The sequence below is a fragment of the Salvelinus namaycush genome, chromosome 2 (genome assembly GCF_016432855.1).
Source record: "Salvelinus namaycush isolate Seneca chromosome 2, SaNama_1.0, whole genome shotgun sequence".
Taxonomy (NCBI): Eukaryota; Metazoa; Chordata; class Actinopteri; order Salmoniformes; family Salmonidae; genus Salvelinus; species Salvelinus namaycush.
In genome coordinates, this window is record NC_052308.1 from 35,727,260 (window position 1) to 35,752,922 (window position 25,663).

At 42.2% G+C, this 25,663-nt stretch overlaps 4 protein-coding genes across 4 annotated transcripts in view; 1 reads left to right on the forward strand and 3 right to left on the reverse strand.

Moving 5' to 3' along the window:
- LOC120025677 (innate immunity activator protein-like) overlaps window positions 1-3,685 on the reverse strand; it is a 45,641-nt gene extending 41,956 nt beyond the window's left edge. The window contains exon 1 of the mRNA XM_038970239.1: window positions 3,586-3,685. The gene's annotated coding sequence lies outside the window, so the exon portion shown is untranslated. The remainder of the gene's footprint in view (window positions 1-3,585) is intronic.
- Window positions 3,686-7,437: 3,752 nt separating this feature from the next.
- Window positions 7,438-8,677, reverse strand: LOC120021366 (probable G-protein coupled receptor 25). Its single transcript, XM_038965102.1, has one exon. It carries the CDS (start codon window positions 8,675-8,677, stop codon window positions 7,490-7,492), a length of 1,188 nt encoding a protein of 395 aa, XP_038821030.1. The 3' UTR covers window positions 7,438-7,489.
- A 1,460-nt stretch (window positions 8,678-10,137) lies between these two features.
- On the forward strand, window positions 10,138-15,880 carry LOC120025685 (olfactomedin-like protein 3A). The gene is made up of 3 exons (XM_038970250.1): window positions 10,138-10,319; window positions 13,155-13,440; window positions 14,571-15,880. The coding sequence occupies exons 1-3, from the start codon at window positions 10,221-10,223 to the stop codon at window positions 15,353-15,355; spliced, it is 1,170 nt and encodes a 389-aa protein (XP_038826178.1). The 5' UTR covers window positions 10,138-10,220; the 3' UTR covers window positions 15,356-15,880.
- A 787-nt stretch (window positions 15,881-16,667) lies between these two features.
- Window positions 16,668-25,663, reverse strand: part of syt6b (synaptotagmin VIb) — a 41,412-nt gene continuing 32,416 nt past the window's right edge. The window contains exons 2-7 of the mRNA XM_038965116.1: window positions 19,989-20,397; window positions 18,737-19,313; window positions 17,897-18,017; window positions 17,447-17,618; window positions 17,068-17,218; window positions 16,668-16,739 (exon numbers count right to left, since the gene is read on the reverse strand). Of these exons, the coding sequence (XP_038821044.1) occupies window positions 16,668-16,739; window positions 17,068-17,218; window positions 17,447-17,618; window positions 17,897-18,017; window positions 18,737-19,313; window positions 19,989-20,397 (1,502 nt within the window). The remainder of the gene's footprint in view (window positions 16,740-17,067; window positions 17,219-17,446; window positions 17,619-17,896; window positions 18,018-18,736; window positions 19,314-19,988; window positions 20,398-25,663) is intronic.

Here is a 25,663-nt window from a genome sequence, read left to right on the forward strand (position 1 = left end):
GCACTCACGTCTGTAGCCATGAAATGCTTTGAAAGGCTGTTCATGGCTCACATCAACACCATCATCCCAGAAACCCTAGACTCACTCCAATTTGAATACCACCCCAACAGTGCCACAGATGATGCAATCTCTATTGCACTCCACACTGCCCTTTCCGACCTGGACAAAAAGAACACCTATGTGAGAATGCTATTCATTGACTACAGCTCAGCGTTCAACACCATAGTGCCCTCAAAGCTCATCAATAAGCTAAGGACCCTGGGACTAAACACCTCCCTCTGCAACTGAATCCTGGACTTCCTGACGGGCCACCCCCAGGTGGTAAGGGTAGGTAACAACACATCCGCCACGCTGATCCTCAACACAGGGGCCCCCCAGGGGTGCGTGCTCAGTCCCCTCCTGTACTTCCTGTTCACTCATCACTGCACGGCCAGGCACGACTCCAACACCATCATTAAATTTGCCGATGACACAACAGTGGTAGTAGGCCTGATCACCGACAACGACAAGACAGCCTATAGGGAGGAGGTCAGAGACCTGGCCGTGTGGTGCCAGGACAACAACCTCTTTCTCAATGTGATCAAGACAAAGGAGAGGATTGTGGACTACAGGAAAAAGAGGACCGAGCACCCCCCCATTCTCATCGACAGGGCTGCAGTAGAGCAGGTTGAGAGCTTCAAGCTCCTTGGTGTCCACATCACCAACAAACTAACATGGTCCAAGCACACCAAGACAGTCATGGAGAGGGCACGACAAACCTATTCCCCCTCAGGAGATTGAGAAGATTTGGCATGGGTCCTCAGATCCTCAAAAGGTTCTACAGCCACACCCTCGAGAGCATCCTGACTGGTTGCATCACTGCCTGGTATGGCAACTGCTTGGCCTCCGACCGCAAGGCACTACAGAGGGTAGTGCGAACGGCCCAGTACATCACTGGGGGCAAGCTTCCTGCCATCCAGGACCTCTATACCAGAGGAAGGCCCTAAAAATGTTCAAAGACTCCAGCCACCCTAGTCAGACTGTTCTCTCTGCTACCACACGGCAAGCGGTACCAGAACACCAAGTCTAGGTCTAAGAGGCTTCTAACCAGCTTCCACCCCCAAGCCATAAGGCTCCTGAACATCTAGTCTCACCCCCTCTATACACCAGTGCTACTCTCTGTTGTCATCTATGCATAGTCACTTTAATAACTCTACTACCTACATGTACATACTACCTCAACTAACCGGTGCCCCCGCACATTGACTCTGTATCGGTACCCCCCTGTATATAGTCTCGCTATTGTTATTTTACTGCTACTCTTTAATTACTTGTTACTTTTATCTCTTATTCTTATCCATATTTTTTTTAAACTGCATTGTTGGTTAGGGGCTTGTAAGTAAGCATTTCACTGTAAGGTCTGCACCTGTTGTATTAGGCACATGTGACTAATACAATTTGAGGTTATATAAAGTTTTCCTTAAAAAAAACTTCTGGGCCTCCCGGGTGGTGCAGTGGTCTAAGGCACTGCATCGCAGTGCTAGCTGTGCCACCAGTGATTGTGGGTCCGAGCCCAGGCTCTGTCGCAGCCGGCCGCGACCAGGAGGCCCATGGGGTGGCGCACAATCGGCCCAGCGTCGTCCGGGTTAGGGAGGGTTTGGCCGGCAGGGATATCTTTGTCTCTTCACGCATTAGCGACGCTGGGCGCAGTTCACGCTGACCAGGTCGCCAGGTGTTTCCTCCAACACATTGGTGCGGCTGGCTTCCGGGTTGGATGTGCATTGTGTCAAGAAGCAGTGCGGCTTGGTTGGGTTGTGTTTCGGAGGATGCATGGCTCTCGACCTTCGCTTCTCCCGAGTCCGTAGTATGGGAGTTGCAGCAATGAGACAAGACTAACTACTACCAATTGGATACCACGAAATTGGGGAGAAAAAGGGGGTTAAAAAAAACAAATATTAAAAATAAAAAAAACTTCTGTATGGAGGATATAGTAGAGAAAATAAATAACTGACTTTGGATGACAACATTGTTTGCAACACTAGGGCTAATTTCCTAAAGACGTTAAATCCGCTTTGTGTTTTGTTGCCTTGCCAAGATACTAACGAGAATCGCGATACTGGTTTCGTCCAGGCCCTAGTGTGAACAGCAGGCACAACGATTTCCACTAGTTCCCACAGCCACAAAGTCCAAATTGGCTATAACATAAAAATGTATAAAAGCTCAAATGTGATTTTTGGGGTTAATTTACAATGAGGCATAAGGTTAGCAGTATGATTAGGTTTAAAATAACTTTTTTATAAGTGACGTAGAAATATGGGGGGTTTATGACTTTGTGGCTGTGGTAACTAGTGACGACCAGGCACAACTCCGATATAAAGTGTTTTTCTCAAAGTTACCGAGATGTCACGTGTCAGTACACTCATAACAACTTGATCATTATGCAACTTATTTTTGATCAAATAAGCCTGTATATATATTGTTTGTTCTCCAAACGCTACACACATTGTCCCCCAACCAAAAACTCCTTGCTTGGTGGGCAATTTCCTTTTTTAAAACGCCACCTGCTGGAGAAGACAGATTTTGGGACCAGTTATAGAGAGCAATAGTAATGCAGTCTTTGTATGCACTAACCCGCCATGGTTCGTTGGACAAAGCCTATAGGAGAAAATGAATAACGTTTTGTAGGGTTTTTGGTTAAACGCCGGAATTAAGGTCCGTGATAAGGAGATCTTATGCGTTTTGTTATACAACACCAGTGTAGGCACATTTGCTATTTAACGCAACAGCTTGACAAAACCATTAGTAGAGTTGAAAATGCGATGGTATCACATTGAACTTTAGTTTTGTATTCAGTACATGATAACTTAAGAGAAAAAGTACATTGTCATCACACTGATTTTTATCAGCAACAAGTCAGTTTGGAAAATTAGCATATTTTCTTTAAGCGGAATTTAGAATATTCACATGAAAATCTGTTCCCCATTGGATGGAAACCTAGCTACTGATAAAACAATTTCCACATGTTTACAGTGTTCGTTACATCAGCTGTTGTACAATATGATACAACAACAAAGAAATCACAGGGAACACACAATTTTGACTGCACTGGGCCTTTAAAGGGAAAAAAAAATCGGAGTATCAGCGTCACTCTGTTACGGTGGAATTGCCCTACTATATCCTCCATGACAACGTTCCATGGAGGATTAACATTTACCATTCATTCATTCATTAATCTGCAAAGTTGTCGTCACGGGACCCCCTCAGTAAGAAAGTATTCTGTCCATAACTTTTCACTTTTGATTCAAGTGTAAACACTTAATTTTTCCAGTTGCTTAACAAAAGTTGGAGTTAGGCAGTGGTAAAGTACAAATCAAACAAAAACACTACTGCATGGAAATGTAGGCCTATACATTATTGCATACAAAGTAAAGGATATTATGAAGACGCTTACAATAATTTTGCATCATTATTATAGTCAAGGTCTGCAGAACTTGGTCTAGCATTGTGCTATGGCTAAAACTTGCGCTACTCTCGTAAAAAAAACACATTGTTTAATGCGATGGAAAAGTTGTTCGTTTACTTCGAAAAGGAAATTAGCAACCATACCTTCTTATGCTATATGTCAAATATCCAATTTTGTAGTGCGTAGAACAACTTATTTGCATGTCCATATCAACATTCATCCACGTTTTCCAGAAGTTGTAGAAGTATTGCTTCTTTACGTACCTTGAAGAGGGACGTCGCAACGGGAATGGGCCATGGTATCAGTCCCCGAAAGTAGGGCCGACACTTTGAGTGAGTTTACGATCTTTTGCATAAATTAAACTATCTCCCCTACAACGGATATGCTTTAATAAAATGGTATTTTAATATAATTTAATTATTTTAAAATATCAAATTAATATACAAGAAGAAGTTAAAAAAGTTAATGCACCCCCAAATCTCCAAACTATTGGGATATCCCATTCCTTTAGTTTTTTTTTCTTAAGAACTTCGACTCTCAATCACATCAAAGAGCAATTTACCGACAGTGATCAGATCCTCAGTGTAATTAATTCCAGCTGTTGGTTTCACATATTTTCAAATATATATAATAGAGTGGCGACTACGTGGTAAAGTTATACCCACAAATGTACGGTGACTGACTGTGTGTGGAGTGTGGACTGCTTGAAGCCCCAGTGAGTGAGTGAGTGAGTGCATTAAACCAGAATGCCTACTGTAGCCTACAAACGCTAGGTGTCAGGAGTGCATTGCTTATTACTTTTTGCAGTTTGGTAAAGCACATTGAATACTTTATATCAACATGTAATGTGCTTCCAAATATCCAATATCCACCCAATTCATGTAAATGTCTGATCTTGGTGTTGATATGCCGTATCTGCGATGGCTGACTAACTGTACTGTTCCTCTCTAACTTTAAGCATCAGCTGTCAGAGCAGTTTACCGATCACTGTACCTGTACACAGCCAATCTGTAAATAGCCCACCCGACTGTACACAGCCAATCTGTAAATAGCCCACCCGACTGTACACAGCCAATCTGTAAATAGCCCACCCGACTGTACACAGCCAATCTGTAAATAGCACACCCGACTGTACACAGCCAATCTGTAAATAGCACACCCGACTGTACACAGCCAATCTGTAAATAGCCCACCCGACTACCTCATCCCTGTATGTTTTGTTTATTCCATGTGTAACTCTGTGTTGTTGTATGTGTCGAATTGCTATGCTTTATCTTGGCCAGGTCGCAGTTGCAAATGAGAACTTGTTCTCAACTAGCCTACCTGGTTAAATACAGGTGAAATAAAAAATAAATCCCCATTTTGTTATTTATCCTCTTGCTCTTTTGCACCCCAGTATCTCTACTTGCACATCATCATCTGCACATCTATCACTCCAGTGTTAATGCTAAATTGTAATTATTTCGCCTCTATGGCTTTTTATTGCCTACCTCTCTCCTCTTCTACATTTGCACACACTGTACATAGATTTTTCTATTGTGTTATTGACTGTATGTTTGTTTCTGTGTAACTCTGTGTTGTTGTTTTTGTCGCACTGCTTTGCTTTGTCTTGGCCAGGTCGCAGTTGTAAATGAGAACTTGTTCTCAACTGGCCTACCTGGTTAAATAAAGGTGAAATAAAAATAAATGCAAATTACAGTGAAGGAAATGCTACAAAACCACAGGCTGCCACTGCCATGTGATCACTGTTTTGAGGTGCTGGCTGTTTTCTCACTATCTGCACTCTCCCTTTAGAGGGTAAGCTAGGTCAAGTTTATTTTCTCATCTTTTGATTTTCTCTGCCCACAGAATTTAAGTTAACACATCCTATGCACTACTACCATTGAGTGTAGGCTAAAACGTCTATCTGGATATCATCTATCAATCATCAGATGTTCAGTTTGCAATGGTCTTATTGAAGGACCACCTAGGCCTGATGATTACGCATCAAACGTCAACCTCCAGTAAGGTTAACTCAAACAGGTTTCACAACCATTCTCATTGTGAGCAACTGAGTGTACACCAGGTGCCAACGGGTCACAGATAAGGCTATGAGAAAACGACACAATGTTTGTTCTCATCACTGCTCGCGTAGAGAGCACAAACGGAAACTGACTGATGCCTCTCACCCTGTCACCTAAAGCGGTGCCTGGCAGTGAGATTAAAGGGTCACGGATCATGCCTCTTATTTCGGTGCGGTGATTGACAGAGAATATAAAGTCCCAACAGTGGGGCCCTCAGCATGTCCGTGGTGAGGCCCTCAGTTTCTCCCCTGCAGATAAAACAACTGCCACTATAATGTGAGATGAGTTTTCTAAAAGAAACAATTGATATGGAAGCCTCATCCTTGTAACAGAGATATCTTCATCGAAAGATAAGGAATCTGCTAGGCAAAATCATTATAGGTGAGATTCATTTTGAGATCTTGTTATTTTGGCAATGTAAAGCGTTTTGATTTACCTTGCATGTTCCAATTAATGTAATTGAAATAACTTCGTTTTCAGTGACTTGATACTTTGTAATACCTTAGATTTCAGTGACTTGAAAAATGACATGACTTCAAGCATTAAACTGTGAAGTTCATTGTCCATTTCAACAGGCTGCCATCTTTCTGAGTAAGCAGAACAGAAGGTCAGGTCAGGGTTTTCCACACTAAAAGGAACTAGTTGGCTGAAGTACAGTTGTGCTATCGGTTCCCACAGACTGGTATCTAATCCAATTTTCTCAAGCCCTTTTGTAACTGGATGATTCATAGTGCAAAAGAAATTGAAAACATGTGGGCATGAATGAACATTTGAACTTTCAAGTCATGTAATCAGCCAACAAATTCCCATACGAAAAATACTTATCTTAATAAAGTTTTATTTTGTATCATTCATGGGAGTATCTGTTTTGTCAATTGCAGAGGATGTTATCTTGTTGCAGATAACATTTAGCTACTGTTTTGAATGAAAGTCCAATAATTTTGAGGAAGCAGATAAAAACATTGTTGAGCTTCTAGATCAATTTTGATTGGTAAGTCTGTTTTTATTAAGTTACAGTGACATGAGAAATAAACTGAGAAGTGTTTCTCCTTCTCAATATGTCAGTAAGTAGTGTGAACATTTTATGCCTATAAAAGCTATGAATTATGAAGTTATGTTAAAAATAACCATTTCAATACTATAATTATTGGAACTACTTATGAGGAAATGTTATACATTACTTACATATTATGCCTTATTTCAATATGCCTAATATATACCTAAAATCTTTCAACTTTATTTTCATTCTTGTGTTCCTTTAATGTAAAAAGTACACACAGTTAAATGCCCATTGTTAAACTGCAAAAAGACTTAGTAAACTATGACATTGTTTGGAAAAAAGTATCTGCAATAATTGCCAATTATATGAACACTTCATTTATTACAAAAACTGTTTATTATAAATGTTTTATAATACATTAAATGTAATCTTACTAATGCCATGAACATGGACAACCATTTTGAATATTGTTGTAATGAATTTCACACAGCAAAAAGGAACCATTAACAAATTAATGTTACTGTTAACAAATTGCAATTTATTATTACTATGAATTTAAGAATGTCAACAATCATAATAACCAGGCTACTCATGAATTATTCATATAAAAAATATTTAGACATAAAAATACTATCCTATTTCATCTGGTCGTAAAAAAAAGAAAGCTAAATAAATCAACCTCACTTGCACACTGTTTTTACCAGTTTTTTATCTGTACTGTTTTGTCTTTCAAATATTTTCTTTGGTGCGAATAAATAAAACCTAAAACCTAAATTCAAACTATCAATGATAATCAAATATACAATTATGATATGTAAAATATAACTTATTTTGAGAAGCTATAATATACGCAAAATATATTTCAGAGAATGCTTTCACTGAGCTTGAATTACATAACACCTAAAATCATAACACAAAATGATTCACCTCAACCTTTAGCGTTTCGGACCGCAAAGAGGCTGTTAAAGGTGCAGAACCCTGCTATCAGACATCCTGGTCAAGTGGCTGGAGACGAGTTCTGGAGGCTGTTGTGCCGCAGCTCTCTGAGGTACCGTTGTAGAAGTCAGTGGATGAGGCATAGCCTTGGTGCAGCCCAAGCTTTCCCACGCAGCTCAGGAACTGGTTCTCCGCCTGCCCTCTGAAGTGGTGGTCCAGGAACAGGTAGATGGCTGGGTTCATGCAGCTGTTGAGGAAGGCCAAGCAGCAGGAGAGGGTGAGGCCCTGACTCAAGACAGACTGGGTCTCAAGGCTCAGATCGGCTCTAGACAGCCTGAAACCAATGATGATGGTCTTGAAGATGTTGAAGGGAAGCCAAGACACCACAAAGGCCACGATTATGGTGAAGACCATCTTGAGAGAGTGGCGGCGTCGGGCTTCTGCGCGAGGGTTGCCAGCAGCAACACAGTGTTGGCGCAGGTGGGCCAGGATAGAACCGTAGCAGAGGATGATGATGAGCACCGGCAGGGCGAAGGTCAGGAAGACCATGGTCAGGCTCAGACCCAGGAAGAAGGATGACTCTTCATCCTCCAGACAGAAGAGTTTGCCGTTGGGAGTATACATGCTACGGTACACCAGGGAGGGGGTACCTAGAGCCAGGGATAGCAGCCAGACCACGGCGCAGTTGAGACGCACACACTGGCTGCTGCGGGGAAAGCGGGAGTCCATGAGGCCCACCACGGCCAGGTAGCGGTCCACGCTCATGCAGGTCAGGAAGAAGATGTTGGAGAAGCGGTTGACGGCGACAATGTAGCTGCTCAGCTTGCAGAGAAGGTTGCCGAAAGGCCAGTGTCCCTCCTGACTGGACGAGACGGCCCACAGAGGGAGGGTGAGGACAAACACCAGGTCCGCAAGTGCCAGGTTAACCACAAACGTATCCACCAGACGGCCGCCTCTCTTCCTCCGGCTGCCCATGACTGTGATCACAAAGAGGTTGCCCAGGAAGCCTGTGAAAAACATGAGGAAATAAAGCAGTGGCAGGTAGATGTGAGAATAGGGAAGACTGGAGCTGGAGCGCTCCCCAAGGTAGGTTAGATCGTAGCTGACATTGTACAGCATGTCATCGCTGTAGAAGTACTTGTCGCTGTCATACGTCTCCATTTTGTGATCAAAGGTAAGTCTCTCAGCTGCTTGCTCTTTGTGTGTCTGGCTGGCAAGCTCAATACTTCTAGACATACTATCTTGCGTCACATTCTTAAAAACCACAGACAAACTGCCAGGTCCTATTTTCTTCTGTTATCTCTAGCACCATTGGCATGTTTTCTACCTCTCTATCTGGCATATTCTGACAGAAATTACTACAACTATTTCTAATGATAATTTTTATAATATAGTATATTTGCATATCAGTTCAAATAGACACACTTTAGACATGCAGGCAAAAAGTACAGCAAGAAGAAACATAAAAACATCAAAAGAAAAAGTACCTATACAATCTGGGTAATGCACTTGAACAAAATGTTCAAAAACAGCTTAAGACTGACTTCTAGTAGCAGATTAAACAATAAAAACATTTTACAGAGGCAGGATGTGGTTATGGTATGCAAGGGGCTGATGTAGGCCTGCTGGAATTATGATCTTGTACATATTACAAAACAAATCCACTGAGTGAATTAGTCATTTCAATCATTAAATTGAACCTAGACATGACATTGAACATCAACTTTAGACTAGTCATACAGTCTCTCGTGTGTCACGTGTGAAAACAGCAAACACTAAACTGTTGTACTTTCATTATGAGAAAATACTTGCATTAGGAAATCAAAATGGTACTTGCCAAACCCAATGACCGTGCACATGAATAAATCAGACTTCTCATCAGATGAGTCATAATATACTTGACGATAAAACTTACTGTAATGTGAACTTGATGGGAACTTAATGTGCTCATAGGCTGTGAAAACCATAACTGGAATGACGGCTTGATTTAACAACCACGTTTCCTTTTGACTGACAATAGTCGTTGAACAATTATGAACAATTGTCTCTTTGTCAGAAATGCAAATCATCATATGAACAGTTATAGAACATAGTGAAACTAATTATATAATACTATTTTAAAGGAAAGGGGGAAAAAATGACAAAATGTTAAGCCTGACCTGAGCTAGTTGAATGTTGGTTATTTAAGAGAAGGTTAGCGTTCCAATAAAAATAAGAGGGGAGAAAGTATCTTCTATTTGACAAAAAGATTTTCCTCCACTCTCGGCGTTGCATCAGAATTTTCTTCCCATCAATGCTGAACAGTTTTCTTAAAACTAAATAAAATACGAATAGGAGTGAAAAACTACAATATTTTATTCTAATCAAGAGTGACAGCTGTGCAAACATAATTTTTGCCTTAACTTGTCTTCTTAATATTGCATTTTAGTGTGATACGAGTCAACAATCATACATTTCAATGTATTTCAATCTCTACAAAACTGAAAATGAACAAAAGCAAAAGACAAAGTACCTCCCAACCTAAAATGACCTATAAACATCACTAATGTGGTATTTAGCAATCATTGGACAACAATGATTATGTTGGGAGAAAGAAAAAAGGAAATGGCGAGAGAGTCTGTGTGTTTTCAGCAGTACCAGATGTTCAAAACTCCTCCCTCCCTGAGTGTTTATTAAAACATTCCAGTCAAGTTAGGGACACCGTAAGTTGGCCCCTCCTCGCACACTCTCCTCCCGTCGACACGCACACAAGGAAAAGGGTGACCTGTCCTCCCACAAAATGAGGGTTTTTCTCATCCTTGTCACTTTGACCTGCCTGGCTGATGCCCAGCATCAAGCCCTGATGGACTACCTGGAGCGGCGTCTGCTAGCCATTGAGGTAAGAGACTGTTCTTCTGCTCCCAGTCAGACCCTGGGCTCCAGAATAAGTCTGAAAGGAAACTCTCTGGGGATCTGGGAAACCTTCAATGGGATGCAGATGTGGGGATTCTGAGGAAAAAAGATTGACTGACTGTTTCCGCTGCTGCACCCAGAAAGTCTAGATTTCATGCTTTCAATAAATTTGTTTCCGCCCAAAATAGAAGCAAATGGGAATAGAAGTTTGAAGATCTTGTAGTGTAACTTCTGTAGTGTTCTGATTTATATTTTAAAATAATATATTAGCCTTGTACCTGGAGTTATTAGAACGTTGGTCTCTGCAAAAGACTGACCAGCTGGCTTGCTTCAAGTTGTTGTTGTACAATAAAACAGCTCCACTGCTATGTGTACCCATATCCCATTCTCCATCTTGCTTTCTAATATTCTTATTCACATGGAAAGTAGTTGGCTTCTCTCTATATGTGTTCTGACTCTGCATAAATAAATACCTGCATAAATACCTCCCTAACAAGTTATTTTTTGAGCGACTGTACTCAGAGAAACCTCTCGGATCATTTCCAGCCAGTGAGTCGTTCTGAGAAAGAGCATTCAATACTTTCCAAATCAGGTTTATGGTGCAAGTGTTAATGTGGTTTTAGTGAGAATCCTTTTTTTTTATATATACATTCCTTTTTATTCAAGAGCACATCAAGAACATGTACAATACATACACAACATATCTTTGCGGTCTTCACAAAGAAGCGTAATGAGATTCACATGTTAAGTGTATGTTTTTGGTTGTATAGAGCAAACATTTCAAGAGAATAAGAATACAATTTGGATAAAGCCACATCAGAAAAATAATAGAAACAAGCAAACAAAACCCCAAAAATGACAGAATAAGATATGTCAGGAACTTGTTGCAAGATTGATCTCCATGTCAACAAGTTCCCGCATAGACCTAACCACATATCTTTTAAGGGTGTTGCATTTTCTTACGCATTTCCTTGCTGCTGATAAAAGATAATCTATCAATTTAAGTGGAGAGGAGGGGAGTGTATCCACAGAAACAATACCTAGTAGGAGATGACATGGGTCTGGTTGAATAATAACCCCTATGATGTCCTGTATAACATGGAGAATTTCGGACCAAATAGACTGGATTTTCCTAAATATATGTGAGGAAGTACCTATTTGTCCACACTGCCTCCAACACGTTGCAGATACAGTATGTATTTTTAAATGTTGTATTTATTTAACCAGGCAAGTCAGTTAAGAACAAATTCTTATTTACAATGACAGCCTAGGAACAGTGGGTTAACTGCCTTGTTCAGGGGCAGAATGACAGATTTATACCTTGTCAGCTCAGAGATTTGATTGAGCAACCTTTCGGTTACTGGCCCAACGCTCTAACCACTAGGTTACCTGCAGTCCCAAAGGGTGGATATTTCCCATATTCCCTTTGTTCATTTTATTAAGTTTATCAGGGCTCATAAAAAACAATATAGTCCTTTGAATTGAAACTCCCTTGTTCGGTGACATGTAGTGGCTTTATATAGTGTTTTCCATATATTCCCCCAACTCTCCTCTGATATCTGCACCTGTAATTCAACCTGCCATGGGTTGCTAAGATTATCTAAAGATACTGTTTGCATGTAAAGGATATTGTGATAAAAGTTTGAAACGGTCTCAATGTTTTCCTCTTGATAAAGTAATTCAATCATCTTATCTATAGGAGTAACTGGCTCTGTCATTTTTTGGAACAATCCTTTTTTGACAATGAATTGCCTTACTTAAAGGTACCAATAACAATTAGTTTAGAATATAATTAATTCCTTGTGGATTTTTTGAAATTATTTAAGAATTGATACTTTGAAAAGTTGAGAGACTCTACAAAGCCCTCTCTCTTCCCATTCCCTAAATCCTTGGGACATAGTAGCAGGAAGGAAGGCTGGGTTGTGGAATATACACTCTTAGAAAAAAAGGTGCTATCTAGAACCTAAAATGGTTCTTCGTCTGTCCCCATAGGTATAGGAGAACCAGTTGATGAACCCTTTTTGTTTCCAGGTAGAACCCTTTTGGGTTCTATAAAGAACCCTTTCCACAGAGGGTTCTACTTGGAACCCAAAAGGGTTCTACCTGAAACCAAAAAGGGTTCTACCTGGAACCAAAAAGGGTTCTCCTATGGGGACCTTTATTTCTAAGAGTGTACTGTAGGCTAGTGTCTAGAAATGTCATTACTCAGTTCATATTGGCGTTGGATCTCCCTCAGTGAGACTCCTTAATCAGTCCTGCAGCTGTCTGCTTGAAATAATTTATCAGGTGATAATTCAGTCTACTGTGGACTTTGAATATTTTTTAATGAAAAATATTGCTGCATACCACTTCAAACCTGTCACATAGTGTGTTATATTGTCCCTTTCTGTGGCATTTGTAGCTGTCTTTTCCTAGTTCCTAGCCACACTAATAGCTCTTGAATACAACTCGAATCCTGACCTTTCTGCACTCTCAATCCCTCTTAGCTGAGATTACCTCCTGCGTGCTGATACATTCCTTGCAATTACTGGAGTGCAAATCCAGTCAAGTCACTCAGAAAAGCTGATCCTCAACCTGCACTTAACTTAATGTCTCTGTCTTCCTTTAATGCGACGGCCAAAGGTTCCAGACTTAGAAGGAACAGTAAGGGAGAGAGGAGACATCCCTGTGGAGCCTGACGCTACACTGGTGATGACTGTGGCAGTGGCCCCAGAGAACAGGGTTTTAATTCATCCTGTGAAATAGGGACAGAACCCACATGCCTCCAGGACTACTTCTACACTACCTGCTCTAACTGTCTTCTTCTCACCTCTCCCACCAGGACCGTATCTCGCTATGGCACGAGCAGACGAACCGCTATGCCACAGAGCTGCGGGAGTTCAAGCAGCAGATGGTTACCCAGATTGAGACCCTTGATAAGGACAAGGAGACGCTGAGGACGGATCTAGACAGCGTGGGGACGCGCGTGGACCGCGTGGAGCGCGAGATGGACTACCTGGAGACACAGAACGGGGCGCAGCCCTGCGTGGACGTGGACGACAAGCTGGTGGAGCAGCAGGTGACTGTGGTGAAGGAGAAGAACAAGGCCAAGTACGCCAAGGCCACAGGTGAGATGTGGCAGACGTGGTGACATACTGGGGGAGATAGAGACACAAGTAGTTCACATGGTGGTTACTTCCTGTGAGGATTATAGTAAAGGCCTGCTGCGAAGAGGCAGAATAGAGCAGTGGTTAGTTACATAGCCCTTCCGTGACATGTACTGTAGACATGATGACATATTGGGAGGACAGACGCACATGTAGTACACATGATTGCTTACTAAGAAGATCATAGCATAGGCCAACGGAGAGGACAAATGAAGTAAACTCAGCAGTAGGGGTAATGTGAGGCCTTGGTTCCTGAACAGATCTTCTACATGATGAGCAAAGATAGAGAAGGCCACAATGTCTTAGCCATTGTACTGTTATGTAAGTAGGTTAGAAAATATATATTCCCTCATATCATTATTCTTCTCTCAGAGGCCATTATTAAAGAGTTTAAGTAGATTTCAATCAATGTTGTGCTTAACACTTTTTGTTCTGCTCTAAAACAGTATGGTTCGTTTTATTTGCATAGAGAAAGCAATCTGAATGCAGTTAATTCAGGAAATAGTTTGTTTACACTTGGTTGTTGAGGTTTAGGAAATGGGAGGTACAGTATGCACTGAGATGTGAGAGCATGCTGATGAAATATGTAGATGAAGGACTGACTGAAGATGCAATGCTTATTCAAACGGCATACTCTAAATTATGCACCATTTTAATTGTAATATTTTCTCTTAGTTGCACTCCAGCCGGATGAATAGCCAGTGACTCATCAAGTTTAATTGCCTGTGATCCTTGTTGCCACACACAGCTGAGTGCTGTTGCCTACTCGGGGTGCATGTTCTGACAAAATCAGGTTGAACATCTGAAATACACTTCAGATCACGTAAAAGCTAAAACTTCACAAAAAATGTACTATATAAAATGGAACTATCCTTTAAACTTTACCTAGTCCCTCAGTATTACTTTTGGTTGAACTTTATCAATATGGTATGGTGTAGTATGTTTTACGACATTGGTATTACAGGTATCACAGTTGTAAGGAGTGTAACAATGTGTACATTGCAATTACACTGAACCTGCTGTGTAATGTTGACTACCATGTAAAAAACATGGTTTTAGCCCAACTCATGAATCTATCATTTCTCTTCCAGACTGCAGGGATATGATCTCTAGCATCAAAGCCATGAAGATTTTGAAGCGAGTCGGAGGCCCAAAGGGCATGTGGACCAAAGATGTGGGCAGTAGTTCGGGCAAAGTCTACATCTTCAACGGCACAGACGAGGATACCATCTATGAGTTTGGCTCCGTCCGGGACTTCACCATCTCCCAGGGCACGTCCATGGCCAAGACCGTGAAGCTTCCGTCCCCTTGGCGAGGCAGCGGCCACACTGTCTACAACAACCACGCCTACTACGTGAAGGAAGGCAAGGAGCTTCGGCTGATCAAGTACAACCTGCAGAATGGCTCGGTGGCAGACAGCGCTGTGTTCCCCGTCCAGGACCATGTCCCCGTGTACAGCCTGACTCCGGAGACGGTCATTGACCTGGCCGCAGATGAGGAGGGCCTCTGGGCCATCTACGCCACCAAGGAGACTGAGAGGCACATCTCTCTGGCCAAGATGGATGCCAACACGCTGGACATCGAGCAGATGTGGGACACGCCGTGCCTGCGAGAGAACGCAGAGGCTGCCTTCATCATCTGCGGCACAGTGTATGTGGTCTACAACACCGCGCTGCCCAGCCGCTCACGCGTGCAGTGCGTCTTTGACGTCAGTGATATGGTAACCAATGACGATGCACCTCTAGTGTACTTTCCCAAGCGCTACGGCTCTCACTCCAGCCTCAAGTACAACCCGCTGGAGCAGCTGATCTACGCCTGGGATGACGGCTACCAGATCCTCTACAAACTGGCCATGAAGAAGAAACTGGAGGTATGAGCTCAGCAGGGCCGTCTAGTGTTGAGGTGGGTTTGAGATTTCGCTCATCTATACCCGAGTAAAAGCCCAGAAATGTCTGTGTAGACGAAAAATAAAACATATTTCAGACTGTCATATTCAGTGGAATGTTTTAATCTTTTATCTTCCCTGGAGCAAAGATCAATAACATAGATATGTCCAAAGGTATGAAAATTACTAACATGGTTTGTTCAACTACGGCACAAGGTTTTGCAGCACTGTTCTGAAGGTAATATTGTATTTCCTGTGTTGATTACTGACAGCAAAACAGTTCAGTGATATAAAAGCATCCATTTACTGTAGGTATTGCTTGTTGTGAAACATTTCTAGGATCATCAAGAAAGATCTAGGAGGGTGTGGAATGGAGAATCTGAAGTAAATACATGCAGCTGTATGATATGTATGTTTTCTGAATATCTCTCAGTTTAGCACTTCTGAAAACCACACATGTTTTACTTTTATCCTGGCTATGCCTTTCTGTTGAATAAAAAAAATACTTGCATTAAAGTGTGTAGCTTATTTTTCTTTTATGTTGTTACAGTAAAAGAGGAACATACAGTATATCGACACTCTATTTGGAATGTTAGAACCAGAATCGACAACTTTATTATCACTTCTTTAAAATACAAGGGACGCCTGGAAACAGTTATGTTACAAATACACATGTTCAATACAAAAGTGGAAAGATACTCTAAATTGCTTGGAAAAAACAGAGGAGAGTCATTGTTTCAAGCACTTATCACAAGGCTAATGAGGCAAAGGGGTCAAAGGTCAAGCCAACTCCCTCAACAAAGTACATGACGTTGCCTGAACAAGAGACTATTGGCAAACACTTCACAGGTAACAATTGAAACAGAAAAGTAAATTCAGGGGGATAGTCATGTTGATAATATCATAAATATGTGATTCTAAATACAGTGCTATTATTGATGTCAGTATCAAAGGGCATTACATAAATACATATACAAATATGTTAACCTCAGGTGTATAACCAAACCAGGCTGAGCTCAACTGCAAAACTATTGTTGCAATAACAATGATCCCACCAGACCCAGTATACACTAGGCTATACGTACCATGACAAAGTGGCTGTCCAAGAGGGCACAAGAGAAATGTGTTTGTGTATGTGTGTGGGTGTGTGATGGCGAGATAATGTCATTCCAGAGCAATTTACTGCACTTTACTTATTCTGAGGCACACCATATGTGGGTCTGGGTCTGGGACACTCCATACTTCAGGCCTTGCTACAGGGCAGGCTTTGTAGAGTCGTGGAATATAAACTATAGCTCCTCCCTCATGGACTAGACAGGAGTCTTGGAGAAGGGCAAGAGCCTTGGCTGTCAAAGCTTGCAGTGCGGGTTTTCCACTGTAGGAGACATTTCATATGGAAAGATTAGTCATTCCGAAGTGCACCAGCATGAACATTGCTGTCACTGTTAGGAGTGTACCTACCATCAGAAATCCTACATAGATTAAAGGGGGTACATACATTTATATTTTGGCCATTTAGCATATGCTCTTATCCAGAATGACTTACAGTCAATGCATTCAACAAAGGTAGGCAAGACAACCACATCAACCATATCTCAGTCATTGCAAGTAAAACTTTCCTCAATAAAGCAGCTATCAGCGAAACACACAGAATTGAAAGTCAGCGGGGGTGTTTTTCTTTGTGTCTTTGTGAGTAATAATACCTCTTTCTGAGACTTGCTTGCCTCCAGTAGAGAGTGCCAGTGAGCGATGGGCTTGCGTGGATAGGCCAACATCTCGTTCCAGTGGTCTCTGCCCAGTCCCTCTGCATGACTGCCCACTCTGTTTACACCTATGATCTCATTGTGTCCCACCCTAAGGAGAAAAAAGGCAAAATGCACCCATTAACTCTTCAGCCACATCTGGTATAATGTAACTTTACATTTTCGCTTCTACAATTAGCAGAATTGACAGTATTAGTAGGACTCTCAGAGTTAGCGGATGGTTGTAGCATGAACAAACATATCAGTAACAAGACCTTAGAAATTATTATTGATAATATTGACATGCACTGCGTCACAAATGATATTGAGTATAGCATACAAGTCATAGTCCATGACGGATATGTGCAGGCTGACTTGGTCCATGTTCTCAGGGGGGATGTCAAAGATGATAGCTTCGTTATAGGTGGGGTTCAAAGTGTTCCTCTTGATGGTGGTTTTCTTCTTTTTCAAGCGCCGTCCGTCACACTCCAGGGAGACCTTGACATATGGGTCTGCCAATAAACAAGATAAAATAGTATTTGATTTATTTAAAAATGACAAAGTGCTTAGCTACTTAATGGATCAAGCTGATTTGATTGTACATCATGTAATATGTAATTTAGCTAAGTCCGGCTTTTGCGAGATGCGTTACCAAACCAGATTACGTTTTTTTTCTTGTAAATCTTTTACCAGAGGTATAGCCTGGTCAATGGTTAGAAGAGTAGGCAACAGCGTTTAAGGTGAAACAAGCACAAAACCTTTAAACGTGAACCCATTGACTGAATTGTACCTGAGTATCCGGTGATGTCCATGGCCTTGAGGTTCCTGCACTTGATGACGGTCATGGTGAGTCGGCCTGCGGTCGGCAGGTAACAGAGAGAGAACATGATCTCCCCCAGGTCTACACTCTCCTGTGTTCAGGACCACAGACAAAACACATCAGAACAGAAGGAAACGGAGAGGGTGTTATCAGTTATCACACATTACAATGCCACTAATATTGTTAAAGGGATAGTTGAATGATTTTACATATTTAGATATTTGTTTCATTACCTTGAAAGCATTCTCTGTACAAAACCAAAGTGTTGATTGGTGTCACTCCTTATCCATAGACTGCATTCAAGGTAAGGAAACAAATATCTAAATATGTTAAATTGCTGAACTATACCTTTGTAGTACTATACTGTAGCAAATGTACAACCTAATTCCCATTTAGTCTACAATGTGAATGAGGATGGAAGTTAGGCAGTACAAGAGGGCATTGACCCCACATCCCCTGCCTGGTCTCCTATTCTTGAACACTTGTGACTCACACATGGGATCAAATCATTACAGTAGCTCATCAGAGCACCATTGAGGTGATTCCTTGCTACAGCTTATTAGGACCATCTCTTTAAAATACTTGAGAGCTTGCCTGGCACAATGGAACCAATGGAATAGTCCCAAAAATACAAACCAGATAATATAGCACTTCCAACAGGCAAGCTCATTCAAACTTTTAAAGAATCCAATGACAGCTCCAAAAGGCTATCTGGACTTACACTGTGCTTTCACTTCTGCTTTGCCTGCTCTTTGGGGTATAGGCCAGAGCTTCATAAAATACATGTTTTTGATTCGTTGATTGACTTACAGAGGTGGCGTACTGAATATCCTTCCAGATGGGCATCTCACGGGAGAGGTCCGACACCTCAAACAGATTCTCCAGAATGACCTCGCCGATCATGTCGTGGCGGGAGAAGCGGTCAAAGTCAAATACGCTTAGGTGCAGCTTCCTGCTGCCCAGCTCCTCGTAGGGCACGGTGAACTGGAAGGACTCATCAAACATGGGGTTGAGTGTCTTGCGATGGACGCGGGTCTGGAACTTGCGCTTGCGGTCAGGCAGGAGATAGATTTTGACGTAGGGGTCGGAGCTGCCACATAAGTCCTTGGCGGGCAGGTCGAAGGCCTTGAGGATGTTGACGAGGAGAGCCTCGGACTCGTAGTCGTATTTGAGGGAGAAGTTGATCTTACCACAGGTCTTGGCGGCGGCGCAGTTCTTGGAGGACTCGTCGGCCTCCAGTGGGCTCTGTTTGTAGAGCTCTGGCTGGATGCGGCCCAAACTGGCCAGGCTGGTGGATTGGTCCTCTGCATAGGGGAAGTCGCTGCCTCGGTCAAGGCTGGTGACATGGTGCATTTGTCGGGGGAGGTGCTTCTTGAAGGAGCTGTGCCTAGAGACAAGGATACATTTTTGCCAGTTGAATCATTTTCTTGGACAATTTACACACTGTAGAACAATTTCAGCAGTGGAATAATTCCAGCACCATATGGCATGCCTGGGAAATCTATACCCCCTGCTGAATACTGTTGTCAGTTTCCAATTTAGAGAAAATGGAATTGCATTTTCTCTCTGATATTAGATGATTTTGAGTTTTCTTATTTAGCTCAATAGGAGCTCCATGGCAATAGGGGCAGTAAACTGACAATCTCATTGATGTTCTATGTATCTCATCTTAAAGGTCACAAATGAATATGTTACAGGTGTAGATATGCATAATGATCTTTACCACTATGACACACCATAAATAGCCCCTTCCTGACATATCACATACTATTACCTCAATACTAATACATGTCCTGGACATAAACACTGAGGCTCAGTGGAGCCCTGGTGCAACCTATTGTAGGAGGCCCTTACAAACTGATCTATGGTCAGTTTTGAGGAAGCACTGATAAGCTGATACCAGGGAGGCATTTCAAGTGGCACCCTATTCCCTATAATGCACTACTTTTGACTAGGGCCAATAGGGTTCTGGTCAAAAGGAGTGCACTATGTGGGGAATAGGATGCCATTTAGGACGTAACCTAAGTCTGTGTCTCAAGGCAACTTCCTCCCGAAGCCTGACCTATTGGAGGAGTTGGGCTCGGTGGTCTGCCTGGACATACGCGTGCGGCGCAGGAAGTGGTCCTTCATGGACAGCTGCACCTCGGCAGGGATGTCAGGCGATGTGTGGCTGATCTTCACCGCTGCCTCTAGAAAACTCGCCGGGTCCAAAGGATTCAGCTTGTCCGACGCCATGGCGTGTGTGTGCGTGTGTGCGTGTACGAGCGTAGGCCTGTGGCCGTGTGCGGGCAAGGCTCTGTCGTAGGGTCTGTCAGAGGCAGAGGAGGGGGGGGCGAGGGCAGTGGCACTGGAGGAGAGGTCCTTGGTGCGCCAGTGCACCCTGCACAGCTTCCAGGAGGCAAAGATGATGACGCTCAGCAGGCCCAGGCCACAGGCCACGAACACCAGGAGCAGGAGGCTGAAGGAGAGATCTGGAGGGGGAAGGATGGCGAGATGGGAGGGTGGTGGAGGGGAGAGGAAGAAGAAGATAGAAGAAGAACATTACTTTATTGTCCAATTGTACACAAGATCCAATGAAAAATGTGACTTCCGCTTTATCCCAACCCCTCTGAAAGACACACATACGTACACACGAAGGGTGAAGAGGTTGGAGCAGGGGGCAGTCATTCTGCATGGCCCATGGAGAAGGGGAAGGGATGGAGGGATGGGTCGAGGAGTAGAGGAGAGGAAGGGCGGTGGATTAGAATGGAACAGCAGATATATACAGTATGCATGAGTGAGATCCGATAAAGGCAAAGGTTTCATTTACAGACATCGCACTGCTAAGCAAAGTGTTTTGAAATCCTCAAAATCGAGAGCAACTGAGCTGCCACCACCAACTAAGGCGTGTCAAAGCATTCATTTCAATGGATTATTGAGAAATACAATCATGACGGGTGTCGGTAAGCATGGTACATGATGTATAGTCATCAATCAGCTCACTGGTCACCATAGCAACACCCACTCGTAGCACGCGCTCCAGCAGGTATATTGCACTGGTCATCCCCAAAGCCAACACTTCCTTTGGCCGCCTTTCCTTCCAGTTCTCTGCTGCCAATGACTGGAACGAATTGCAAAAATCTCTGAAGCTGGAGTCTGATATCTCCCTTTCTAACTTTAAGCATCAGTTGTCAGATCAGCTTACTGATCACTGTACCTGTACACAGCCAATCTGTAAATAGCACACCCGACTACCTCATCCCCATATTATTACTTACCCTCTTGCTCTTTTGCACCCCAGTATCTCTACTTGCACATCATCACCTGCACATATATCACTCCAGTATTAATGCTAAATTGTAATTATTTTCGCCTCTATGGCCTATTTATTGCCTACCTCCCTACTCTTCTACATTTGCATACACTGTACATAGATATGTACGTTTGTTTATGTGTAACTCTGTGTTGTTGTTTTTGTCGCACTGCTATGCTTTATCTTGGCCAAGTCGCAGATGTAAATGAGAACTTGTTCTCAACTGGCCTACCTGGTTAAACAAAGGTGAAATAAAATACATTTAAAAAAATGTGTCTCTCATACACAGTCTGTCAGCCTGCCTCCTGGTGGTTTAACAGAGAACTTCACCAGGACCTTATATTCACAAATGAGTTGATCTCTTTTTAGAACCTATTGCACTGTAAATGGGTGCTGTAAGCAATGTGCCTCTAGATCAAATGTATCTTAATGATCAAATGCTTATTCTGTGGGTCAATGCCTAGTCTAAGGCGCTATTTGTTTTGGCAAGTCTGTCCTCACATAAAGGAGAGAAGCCTAAAATGGGGCTAACCGTGCCAGTCCAGAGGTATCATGCTCTGGACTGGCACGATTCAGCTTGATCCCTGAATAATAAAAGCCTGTAATGAGTTACATGTGTTTTATTACACATGATACATGGAGGAAGAGGAGAGGAGAGAGGTGGGAGGAGAGTGGGAGAGAGGAACGAAGGGGGAAAAAAGTTTTTGACTTCCCGGTCAGAGTTTCTGTTTATCAGTTCCAATGACAGGGGATGGACTTGTTCTACTATTTCGTGTTTAGCTGTTGAGCACACTGCCAGGGTGTTTCTCAACCCTCCTCCACCGCACTCCATTCTTCCTCCACTCCTCCTCTTCCTCTTTTCTCTTTTGTTTTATCCATGGCTTAATCAACGTAGTTTGGCCTGGCGGCCAGCTGGGAGTGTTTAAGCGTGGTTCCATGTTAAAATAAAAAGCACCATGGGGAATATGACCCCTCATTCCCGTAAACCTCCTTCTCTCCTCTCCTCTCCTACTGGTACAATAAAGTTTTTTTTTTTTTAAAGCCAGCTGCTGCTGCATAATACGTTTTCCTAATGGAAACCATAGAATCTCTCTCTCTTGCTCTCTCTCTCTCTCTCTCTCTCTCTCTCTCTCTCTCTCTCTCTCTCTCTCTCTCTCTCTCTCTCTCTCTCTCTCTCTATCCTCTCTATCCTCTCTATCCTCTCTCTCTCTCTCTCTCTCTCTCTCTCTCTCTCTCTCTCTCTCTCTCTCTCTCTCTATCCCTCTCTCTCTCTCTCTCTCTCTATCTCTCTCTATCCCTCTCTCTCTCTATCTCTCACATACACAAAAACACACACACACACAAAGACACACGCGCATGCATGTAGAGTGCAAGTGTTCACTGTTTGACTTGCAAATGCGCAAAATGTAATTACAGTCTTATTCCAGATAAAGAAAACAGCCCCACAAACCAAGAGAGCCACACAGGTAGAATAACTGCTCCCCTGTCTGTCTGTGGCCCTAGTCTAGGATGGTTATAAATCACTGGAATGCAAAATGCGGAGCTCTCTGTTTTCTATGATTATTACAAATGCGTTTGCGTAGGACTTGCACTGGGTGTGGGCCACACATATTGGAGAGAGGCCAGGATGGAAAATGAACAAGAACTGTTTCAGACTCTATCTGCATTTCCCAGAGGGTTAATGAGTGGAGCATCACAAACAGTTGTTTGGAGAATGGGGGGGGGGGGCATTAAAATGTAGGTTACTATCTCCTTAAAACAGCTGTCCAGTCTAATTAATTAAACATGATAAAATACATGAATTATACATGAGGTTTCTAGTAAAGTTGGGAAATTCACAAGCTGTAGCTACAGTTCCCTAAATAAAAATGGAAGCCTGTAGAAAATAGCTACTCTGGAGCAACATAGACGGGTGTGCAAATAAAATAGTAGGCCAACGTTTTTGTTTCCTAATGGAGGTGATAATATATTATATATTTAAAGGTAGACTCAGCGAGATGAGTTGTCACGAGCAGCACCGCAGATGTTGAGATGAGCAAGATGCAAGACTGCTCTCACACGGTCACACACAGAATCTGCGTATGTGCACGGGTTCGCTTCACGCTGTTCACAGTGTGACAGCGGAGACGTTGAGCCTCTCGCTTCAACGCTCTTAGTTGTTGCAAAAATGTACGCACTATGCTGTTTACTTTCTGCATCTACGTCATATCGCTGATATACCTTTAATTGAACATTTCCAGTGTAACCCTTTTTTCAACCCCCTGAAGGTTGAAAATGGCAGATTTGGGTACTGATAAATGCCTAAATTGGAACGCAGTAACAGTAACATGCTATAAATGACCTCAGACCTCAGGCTCTGTCCTTCACAGCGCTGTATGGGTATTTACTGACAGTTGTTCTGAACTTGAGCACCACGCGCGACAAGAAGTTCACACATCTCTCCCGCTAATTGGGAAACTTGTTCAAATATTTTGTTTACCGAGTTAGAAAAAAAAATGAAAGTGAAAAAAAAAAGTTTAATTATGAGGATTATAAATACTGCTTTGATGTCATACAAACAAGTCAAACATCCATAAATTTCACTTTGTTTCACTTTGCAGCGTGACCATCTAGTGATAAGTGCTGGGGGTCAGGGGTCACACATTAGATGACAGAGAACTGGATGCCATGCTTGTTGAGACGCTCCACCAGCTTAGTTTTGGCAAAGGTTGCTCAAAAATGACTTCGTACAGTAAAAACAAAGATTCAACCACCCGTTTCAAAAAAAAAAAAGGCATAGGTTAAGTCCTGAGATTACAGACTAGTACTAAAACACGTGAAGTAGGCATTCTAGAGTTAAGTTAACAAGTTACTATATCATTGTGTTTACTTGATAGCTACCTACACAAATAGCTAGCTAGAACTTCACACTTCACATTTCCAAATCATTAAACTCATGTAGTTTACAGTGTCAACGTTTATGATCCCTATGTTTGATGTACAGTTACAAGATGACATATCCTGGGTTGTTCTGAACAGAAGGAGCCTATGTTTGTCTACTGTGAAGAAAAGTTGCCATGGCACACGCACCTGAATGCACTCATGACTCCTTTCTATGCGCACCAAAATTACAATCTGTTTCCCTTAATTGCATTGTGAAAGCCTAACACTGTAATATCATATTTTATAACTTAGCTAGTCATGTTGGCAATATAACAAGCTTTCAAATAATGCCCACTTAACCCAGATTGTGATTTATAATGGACCGTTTTTGGCTTGCATTACCAACAACAGTAATTGTGTGATGGTAGGAATGCAGGATTGTGTTGCGAACAAAACAACTACAAGTGTGCTTGCTTTAGTTCCTCAACGGCACAGCTAGGAGAGCTCAAAAAAACACCTTATAGTTTCATCTTTGAGTCATAAAAGTGCATTGAAATGACTTAGGAACTGTGCACACTTTGGAGAGGTGTGTGTCCACTTGGAGACACCAGTTAGTCCTCTCATTCAAACCCTTGTAGTTTTTTTGTCTTATGTTGCACCTACAACACATTTTCCAGGAATATTCTTATCATGTTACTGAATGTATCCAGTTTATTTTCAGATTTAGTTATCAACAAATTTGGCAAGTAGAACAGTAAATGTAAAATGCACATAAAATCAACAGTGTAATGTTTGGATTCAGCACTATGTCAGGTGAACTGTTGTGACCTCACCTTCGGTATAAAAAGAAATTCCCTTAATCTCAAAACTGTTCCCTTTCATTTGCTACCATGGTTATGCATATGCTTTTCATATTTCTTCTATAAGAAATATTTCAATTTAGCCCTATCCATATCGACCAATTCCAAGGAGTATAAAGGGTTATTGAGGACCCAGATACTGATTAAATGGGGCAGAAATTACATTTGAACCACAGGGGAACATTGCTTCCACTCATAACCAGACTATTTTTCTATAAACCCAGCTGAACAAATGATATCTCTAATTATTGTTTGCCCTTAATCTCAGAAGTTAGATTAAGATTTTTTTCCCTCTCTCACACACACTTGAATCTCTTTCCTGCAGCAGAGATAAAGCAAGTAGCACAAAGGGTGATGTAAGGCTGAATCTTGGTCTAATAAGCTCTGTTTTTCATAAGGGACGGTGCTGAGCCTGCTGCTGTGGCACATAACCTGGCCTGCGTCCAAAATGGCACCCTATTCTCTATATAGTGCGCTTCTTGGGCCCTGGTTAAAAGTAGTGTACTAGATAGAGAATAGTGTGCTGTTTGGGATGAGAGCCTGGATTTGGGAGACAATTTCCCCCCCAACATACCAGTCAGCACATCCTCGTGGTGGAGAGAATTTAGGACATATGGTTATCCCTGCATACTTTAAAATAAGATGCTGGAATTTCACAGTCAATCAAAATTCTGTGCCTTACTTGCACCGCAATTAACTTTTTGGATATTGGACTTATTTTAG